Source organism: Quercus lobata, unplaced genomic scaffold (assembly GCF_001633185.2).
Source record: "Quercus lobata isolate SW786 unplaced genomic scaffold, ValleyOak3.0 Primary Assembly Scq3eQI_55, whole genome shotgun sequence".
NCBI classification, from domain to species: Eukaryota; Viridiplantae; Streptophyta; class Magnoliopsida; order Fagales; family Fagaceae; genus Quercus; species Quercus lobata.
The window spans coordinates 73,550-82,637 of record NW_022154724.1 but is presented as its reverse complement, the minus strand read 5'-3'; the positions used below and the strand labels follow the sequence as shown (position 1 = coordinate 82,637).

At 30.6% G+C, this 9,088-nt stretch overlaps 1 protein-coding gene across 1 annotated transcript; it reads left to right on the top strand.

Moving 5' to 3' along the window:
* The first annotated feature begins 8,310 nt into the window (after positions 1-8,310).
* Positions 8,311-9,088, top strand: LOC115973142. The gene is made up of 2 exons (XM_031093388.1): positions 8,311-8,518; positions 8,829-9,088. The coding sequence occupies exons 1-2, from the start codon at positions 8,311-8,313 to the stop codon at positions 9,086-9,088; spliced, it is 468 nt and encodes a 155-aa protein (XP_030949248.1).

Below are 9,088 nucleotides of genomic sequence, written 5' to 3'. Positions count from 1 at the left end.
AATATTCTTTGCTACTCCTGATACATATGTAGGTACAATGTGATTTACCATCACAAGGTTTACATGTATTAATGTATGCTCACTAAACTGTCTTAACTTGTTTTTGAAATATAAAATTAGTTAGACTTGTTTAGTGTGTGTGTGTGTTTTTGGGATCTATGTGCTTAAAAGTTTTGTTGAGAGATGATTTGAGAGCATAAGATGTTGATTAGATCCTTGGTTGAGTTGCATGCTCAATTGCATTCATATTTATGTTTTTCCCTTCTTGAAAAACTGTTTTTGAGTAATCTCGATAGCTTCTCGACACCTCCTCGGCACCTAGTTTCTCTATCGAGCTCTTCAGTTGCTTTTTATCACAATCTCAACATCTCTCGATAGTTAGGTCGATTGATCGAGAAACTTTCTGTCCCCTCGATAGCTTCTCGACAGCTTCTCGATCCATCGAGGTTGGCTCGATAGCATCTCGACACCTCTTGATCGATTGAGATCCTCTTGCAGGCATTGTTTTTAACATGTTTTGCATCTTTCTATTATCTTGTCATCCATAGCATCTTGTTTCATTACATTCTTGCATTTTTATGGATTCTTTGTGCCCCCTTGATCATCCTCAATCATCTTTATGTTTCTTGGGCGAAGCTTTCTTGCTTCTTGTACCCTTTGTCAATCATGACAAAAAGGGGGAGAAATTGTAGAGAAATTGTGGTTTCTTTTTTTAAGATTCTATATGTTAGGGGGAGAAATAGATGCCTCTATAAGGGGGAGATGTGTTTCATCTTGTCAGGGGGAGTGCTTACCTCCTTCTTCTTGTACAACGGCCTTGTGATCATGTTTACATTCATTGTGCAAAAGGTGACTGATGCCTTATTCTCTCTAAAAGAAGCTACTACGTCTTTGCGCCTTAGGATTTTGTAACCAAATGCTTCTTGATCTTCATTGTTGATGTAGTGAAGAATTTTGCAGCCAACATCTTCTTCAAGTTGGTGTGTTAGTCACGTACTAGGTGCCGTGCATCATTGGTTTGTCACGTACTGGGATCTGTGCAAAAAAGGGTGGCGTTCATATACTAAAGAGCTCAAAGGTTCTGAAGCGGTAGAAGGTTTATAATGTGTGTTCATTTATGGGGATTGTAGAGTCTAGAGACAAAGGTTTTGTACTAGATTTGAAACTTCTCTTTACTATAATGGATTGGTTTTCGGGAAGGTTTCCCCCCAGGTTTTTTTACTGTGAAACTAGTTTACTTCATTGGTTTTCCTAGGTCATCATATCTTGTCTAATTTTTTTTTTCGCTGCATCATTTTGACATGATATTGATGTTTGTTTGTTTTAACAAGTTTTATTCATAATAAATCTAATTAACAACTTGGGTTTAAAACTTGTTAATTCTATCAACTGGGGTCTAAATTTCCCAACAGTTATATAATATATGTAATGAATAGTTTCTACTTCTTATGGTAATCAACAAATTAGTGAGATATACCCTCTAAAAAAAATTGGAGGGGCTGATGTGGAGATTGGCTAATGTACAAATAATCTATTTATGCATCAAAGCTGTGACTAACTTGAAGGAAGAGAACGATTACATGTTACCATAAACTATCACTTCCAAAGCATCTTTAAAGTGAAACTACAATTCAAAATAATTCCAGCAATTACCTGTCCTAAATTCTAAGTTTCAATCTTTCTGCACCAATTGTGAGCAGCTTAATCTTAAAATTTCATCTCACAGATTATTCAAAACACTTTTTCTAGATCTATGAAATAAAAAATGAAAGGAAATTTTAGAAAAAGAAATTACTTATTTCATATATCACCTTGCTTCTCTTTCTGCTTGTACTCTTGATTTATCTTCTTCTTCTCTACCTCCACCAATTGCAACTTGTCCATGTTAAATTCCTAACCAATGAGACTCTATTTTATGTGACAAATATATACTGATGAATTTTAAAACAATCAATCTTGTGCGGTATAGAAGAAAAAAGGCACGCAAATAGTCCAATTACATTTTCCACCCCAAAATAAAATAAAATGCAAAATCAAAGTCAAATTTAGCTATCCCCAAAAAATAAAAATTAAAAATTAAAACAAATACTTTAAACTCCAAGCAACCATATCAATTCTAGCTATGTTTGTAGGAAAAGGAAAAAGGAAAATTACTTGAGTCTTACATTTACTTTTCTTCCAAATTTGAAATAACCCAAATGGATTATGCTAAGATATATAATGGCCTGTTTGGTAAGAGTTTTTAAATATATATATATATATATATTTTTTTTTTTACAATCCAGAAAATGGTGAGTCCTACACTTGATTTTATTGTTTGGCTAATACTTTCTAAATACAATTTTCAAAAAACTGTATCCTCTTTTCCTAGGGTTTAGAACAAGATTTTAAAAACACCTAGGTGGTGTTTTCAGGATACAAAAAATGTTTTTGATGACATAGTTGTAAATAAATTGAAAATAGTAGACCCTACATATTTATCTAAACTCTTCTTTATCTTTTAAATTAAGGAGCTTATCTTTATCACAAAAAGAATTCTTACACTTCAAATTTGAAACTTATCATTAAAAAAAAAGTACATGATGAGTTCTATTCCCTTATCATTATCCCAAAAAAAAAGGGTAATCTACAAATTCTATGTATTACTTTTTGTAAATATATATATTTTTTTTAAATCTCAAAAATAGAAATGGTCTCCCAAACAATTATTATTATTTTTTTGTTTTTAGTATTTTGAAAATTGTTCTTAAAAGTGAGAGCCAAACACGTATAATATAAAAATTATTATCTAAAACCTATTTTTAAGTTCAATTTTTTGAAAATTGTTTTTATACTGTTTTGAAAATAAAAACAAAAATCATCCTACCAATCAAGCCCTAAGAATCTTTTTTCTCAAGCCCAAAAATAATTATAAATAAGAAAAAAGGAAAAATTGGAAGAGAAAAAAATAGTTTTCGTTTTCTGAGCTTTGCGCTTATGGTAATTACAGATAATGATAAGGTGTAACCACAAATGGAGTCAGCCTACTCAAATTCAAAGACTACATGATCACAATCACTTAAAAAATTGAAGAGATAAGATAGAAAGAGGCTAAAGCTAAAGCAATATTCTAGAAGTTTTATTTATGTTGATCTTGTAGTTTAAATTTAAAAATTAGTATTGCAGTAATCCAAATCTATAAATCAAATCCAGCGTATAATATCTATACAGAAACCTTAACCATTGTATTGGTAAGGCAGAAAATTACCTCATATTTGTTCTCTCACAATGGCTTAATGCTTGTTGTGCTGCTTTATCTCTCAAGTTCTATCTTACATATGTCTTCCTGGACAACTTCTACATCTGCTTGCCTTTGTGCTTCCACTCCCATAAAACTAAAATCAGAATTAAGAAGCAATTGACCAAAAATTCAGTTCAATCCTTTCGTCGAATAGTTTGAGGGGAGTTGAGAAACCAAGGAAAAAATTTATCTGAAAAAAAAAATAGATAATGAAAAATCCATAACAAAGAGAGAGAGAGAGGTTGACGGTACCTATGAAAGATGAGATCCTTTGGAAGCTTTGACAGTCTGTGTTTTCCATGCCCAACAACGATGGAGAGAGGGGAGAGGACAGAGCAATTTTTTATTGTTAATGTGGGTCGATTGGTTTTTTTTTTTTTGTTTGTTTGTTTACTTGATATTAGACTCTTAAATTTTTCCACCGCATTAACTCCTCAGCAAAAAAACTTAAAAATTTACATTGTATATTTGGTGCAAAATTAGCGCACAATTGAAATCCAATTGAAAATCTAATTGCAATTTCTCTGAGCTTTGTCTATTAATATATACTAGCTTGTAACCCTATGCATAATATACAATTAGATGCATAATATAATTCCTATATATTAATCTATGTTTTCCATGCCTAGTGGCAGAGCCAGGAATTTATCTTTGGGGGGCCATATATAAATTTTTGTGTGTATATGAAATGTAAAATAGTAACGTACAATACTTCATAACTCAATATGTGCTATAAACAAAAATGTATCAATTAAAATTAAACAATTATGAGACAAGATTGACAAAATGATTTAATATATTATAAGGAATATAAAATAGAAAGCAATGAAAAGTAAATTAAATAAAACAAAACAAAGCAAATAGTACCTGGGAAGAATTAAAAACAACAAGTATCAGGCGGCACAATTAGGTGACCTGGGGATGAGGATGAGGGGCCTATGGTACAAACAAAAGCTTCAATGTTTCACTTGTGACCTATGTACCAAAAAAAGAAAAGAAAAGAGGTGAGGCAAACACGCATGGAGAGAGAGAGACATGGTGGTGTGGCACATTAAATTTTTTTTGACTTTTCAATTTTTCAATTGTACAAGTAAGCCCTAGATGTGTGTTAAGATGAAAATTATAATTTTTTTTTTACCATTTTTTGTTGAGGTAATTGTTAAAATACCTATGTGTTCATTTTGAAGATACTAAATGTTTGATTATTGTAATTTGTTGACATATGTATTTATAGATTGTATTTTATTTAAATGAAAATTATGTTTATTTTCGACTTTCTTAAATATATATGTATATTATCAAGTATGGGAGCCAAAATAATAAGGTTATTTAAAAATCTTCAAATTATTTAGGATATTTCCAAAAAAAATTAAATTTTTTTAAAAATGTTGGGGGGCCCCAAGCCCAACTCGGTCTTCAAGTGCCTACGCCACTGTCCATGCCCAACAACAATGGAGAGAGAGATGAGAGGACTGAGCACTTTCTTATTGTTAATGTTGATTGTTTTTTTTAATTGATATTAGACTCTTAGATTTTCACACCGTGTTAACTCCTCAGCACAAAAACTTAAAAATTTACATTGTATATGTGGCGCAAAATTAGCGCACAATTGAAATTCAATTGAAAATCTAATTGAATTTTTTCTGAGTTTTATCTATTAATATATATATATAGATAGATAGATAGATAGATAAGTTGAAGGCCTTCTTATGCGTAAAAATTGTTTGCAACATAACCCTATTTTTAACTAAATATTATCATAAAATTTTGGGCCTTTTTAGAAAGGGGTGGGCCCTTTTTGTAATGGGGTCCTAGACCAAGGCTGAAGTGGCCTAAGCCTAGAGTCACTCTTGTTCTATTTTGATATCTTCGAAGACTTCTTTGCATTAATACTTCTTCAATTTATAGTCATCAAATAGTGCCTAATTTGTTTTCTTCCACTTTTTATATATTTCGAGTGTATTAGTACTATGAGATGGTAAATGTGGGTGTTAGTCCTCTTTTTTTTATTGGCTAAAATACAAATTGCACTCTCTAAGTTTAACTGAAATTCATTTCAGTTCTCTAACTTTACTTTCATTCAATTGAGTCATCTGAGGTTGAAATTTATTCATATTAGGCATTTTGTTCAATTTCATTAAAAATGGCCATTCAAAAAATATTTTTATCACATACAAAAGTTTATAAAATTAATAATTTTTTATGGGAATTTATTTTCTAAAAATATTTTTTCATTAGTTATTTGGATACTTAAACAAATTTTTTTTTTAATGAAATTGGACAAAAAATTCGAAACTTAGATGACTCAATTGAAAAAAAATTAAAGTTAAAGGATTTAAATGAATTTCAATTAAACTTAGAGGGCGTAATTTGAATTTTAGCTTCTTTTTTTTTTTTTTAATGACATGGTTATTTTAATAGATGGTGTAAATAGAATTTTTTACATCAATTTCAATTCCCTATTAAATTATGACTTCATTTATTTAATTTTCTTAAAGGAATATCAGAAGAAAAAACACTTCTTATAAATACTCTTTAGAAGGAGACAATGATAATAAATTGTTATTAATAAAAAATTTCTTTTGAGATATTTGCTCTATCTTTTTCCTTGATAGTCTTGTGTTCTTGTTGAACTTATGTTTTTTTTTTTTTTTGAAAGTGTATGCGTTACAAATTCTACTTCTACATGCCAACACCGCATAATAACCTGTTGTTTCAACTTGTAAAGGTAATCAAGAATTATCTAAATTTCTACCTAAGGAGGTTTATCTACTTCTTTATTCAAATTAAAAGGTTCTTATTTAATTTTAGATTATGAATTTTCTTTCTATTGCAATGATTTCCCATGGTTGCAACCCAAAAAAGATATTGTCAAAAAAAAAAAAAAAAAATCTATTATAGAGGTCACAAAAACAAAACCTTTATAACAAATACGAACCATAACACAAATCTTGCAGCTTTTATTTTTACTTTTTGCAGTGATTTTGGCAGCTACAAAAGGCCTATTTCCTATTGCATTTTTGCATGAAATACGTGTCCGAAAGAACCAAAGATTGAGAGAGATGAGATGCAGGAGAAGGAGAGTTGAGATATGTTTGCATGAAGCAAAGTCAAAGGTGCATGTATTGATGTATGATGGGAAAGCTCATTAAGCCTCCATTTGGGAGTTTATAAAGAAATGGAATGGAATGACTAGAAATGAATGAAATGTATTTAAGCAACGGAAATGAATGGATTTAAATTAAGTATTCTTGCTTGAACATTTTAAATTAAATAAATTAATGGAAAGAAATGGAAGGTAAGTAATCCTGTTTTAGAGTAATATAGAAGAAAATGAATGAAATCATTTTATGATAATATTACTATTAGACCTCTATTTTAAAATAGAAGACTATATATATATTGGAAGTTTTAGTAAACAAAAATCACTAAATCTAACCTTCTTTGTCATGTTTTCTTGGTTAATATATACTTAATAAGAGAGAATAAAATGTGTTAAAGTGTAATAGACTATGGGCTTTAGGCCCACCTTATTTATTTGTATAGCACATATACTTGTACTACACACTATAGGTTTTAGGCTCACCTTATTTACTTGTATAGCACACATACTTGTACTATACACTATGATATGTACTGCACACTATGCCTCTCATATAAAGGCACTCATGTATATTTTATATTTTATTACTGTAAAATACAATACTATTCATTCAGTATTTCTAACATGGAATCAGAGCAGGATGAATATTTCTAGAGGGATGATGTCATATATATTGAGCAATCTAACAGTCATCATCACATCACCCGGTTGAATATGATGTCAATATATTTCACTTTTTAATTTTTTACTACCTCTTTTTCTATTTCAATCAATATCTTTCAGTTCAAAGTGCATTTCTGTCCTGATTCCCAGCATACAGAGGTCGAAATAAGAAAAAAAAAGATCATACTAGTTGTTGACTCCTTTTTGGTTGAGGGAAAATTTCTACTCTATCTCTACCAACCCAATATTGGAGCTCCCTTTCCAAATTCTTAGTTTTGACATTTGAGAGAGTACTTTCATATTGTTAAGAAGTCTAACGGCACTTTATTATACTGCTATACACCCTTTAGGGATTTGCCTAAATAAACTTGGTTATTGCATAAGTAATGTCATTGAAGATGCTACTTAATTTGCTTGTAAATCTCTTGATCGATATGGTACTTGCCCTTTTTTAGGGGTTGGGGAATTGAAGGACGGGATAGTGATTCTCACATACTTCTTTTTTTGTACATTGTCTCCATTGCACTTTTCACATTTTAAACATAGAAAATGTTAATAAATGTGGATATCTAGTGTGAACTTATAGATGTTGCGTTTACATAGTGTATATCAATGAGTGTTAGAGAACATTTTCCTTCAAGGACATAATCATGTATCAAACTATCAATGTGTTAAAACAAATATAGAAAAATATTTTTATTATAAAAAAAATAAATAAAAAAAGGAGGAGAAGAATGTTCCATTTGTTTCAATGGAAGACCTTGTGCTTGGTGTTTTTCTTTGGTCAACTAAAAAAATATTGCTTATTCTTCGAGAGTGGTTTCTAGGATTTTTTATTTTTATTTTTGAAAACAACTCAATCTTATAGCAAGCTAAATAAGGGAAATTAGGAGATTTTTTTTTTCCAGTCAATTAATGTTGCTACAAAACATAGGAAAATGAGATATTTATAGAAAATAATTTTTGAAAATTGACTCATTTTTTATAAAATACAACTCATCCCTTTCAAAATTTTGTAGTCCAGAGATGGAAAATACAATGTAAAAGCTCTATAACAAAAAAGTTCCGTTTTTAGTAATTAGCCAACTCATTATACACCTCTCTCTCTCTCTCTCTCTCTCTCTCCATCTATCCCATTATAAATACCCAATTAAATCATGCTATCTATATCATTGCAAACATCTTATTTCACTAGCTCTTTCTTTGTGTGCATCTTCTTAATTATTTCACTCTCTATTATCTTTCACAAGTTGCAAATCATACCATGGGTTTCACAATTACGCAAGGACTCATGCTAGTGCTGTTGATTGCTTCCACAATGGCAGTTAGCATAGCCAGGCCATTTGAGAATTCCATTAATACACCAACTCCCAAGAAGTTCATCGTGGGTGACTCGTACCACTGGAATTATGGCTTTAACTACATCGAATGGGCAACCAAAAATGGCCCTTTCTTCTTAAATGACACTCTAGGTGAGCTTAATTACTTTGCTATTGCTACTTGTTACATATTGCCATGCATAGTTCAGGTTGTAAAATATATTGGCCAAAATCATATTTTTAAACCACTTGTGTTTTAATGACAAGTTATAAAGTTCAATATGATATCAAAATATATAGTCAATTCTAACTTCGATTTTTTTTTTTTCAATTTATTTATTTGTAGGTTATCAATTTTGATCCTTATGGAACATGAAAAATATGTGCATTTTTTTTTTTTTGTTTTGTTTTGTTGAATGCAAATATGCATGAAAAATAACTATTCATATGATGTTGATTGCAGTTTTCAAATATGATCCACCAACTCCAAAAACATTTCCTCACAGTGTTTACTTGCTACCAAACCACGAGAGCTTCATTAAATGTGACCTGAAAAATGCCAAGATGCAGGGAAATACAAAACAAGGAGCTGGGAACGGCTTTGAGTTTGTGCTGAAAGTGTCACAGCCTCACTACTTTGCTTGCGGTGAGCATGATGGCATTCATTGCCTGAATGGAACAATGAAGTTTTTTGTGACGCCAATGGACCCAAGCCATCACTAA

What these genes read in the sequence shown, in the direction of transcription:
- LOC115973142 (XM_031093388.1), top strand. Translation starts at nt 8,311, where the DNA reads ATGGGTTTCACAATTACGCAAGGACTCATGCTAGTGCTGTTGATTGCT. An exon ending in CTTCTTAAATGACACTCTAG is followed by an intron (nt 8,519 to 8,828) that starts GTGAGCTTAATT and finishes TGTTGATTGCAG; the next exon opens with TTTTCAAATATGATCCACCA.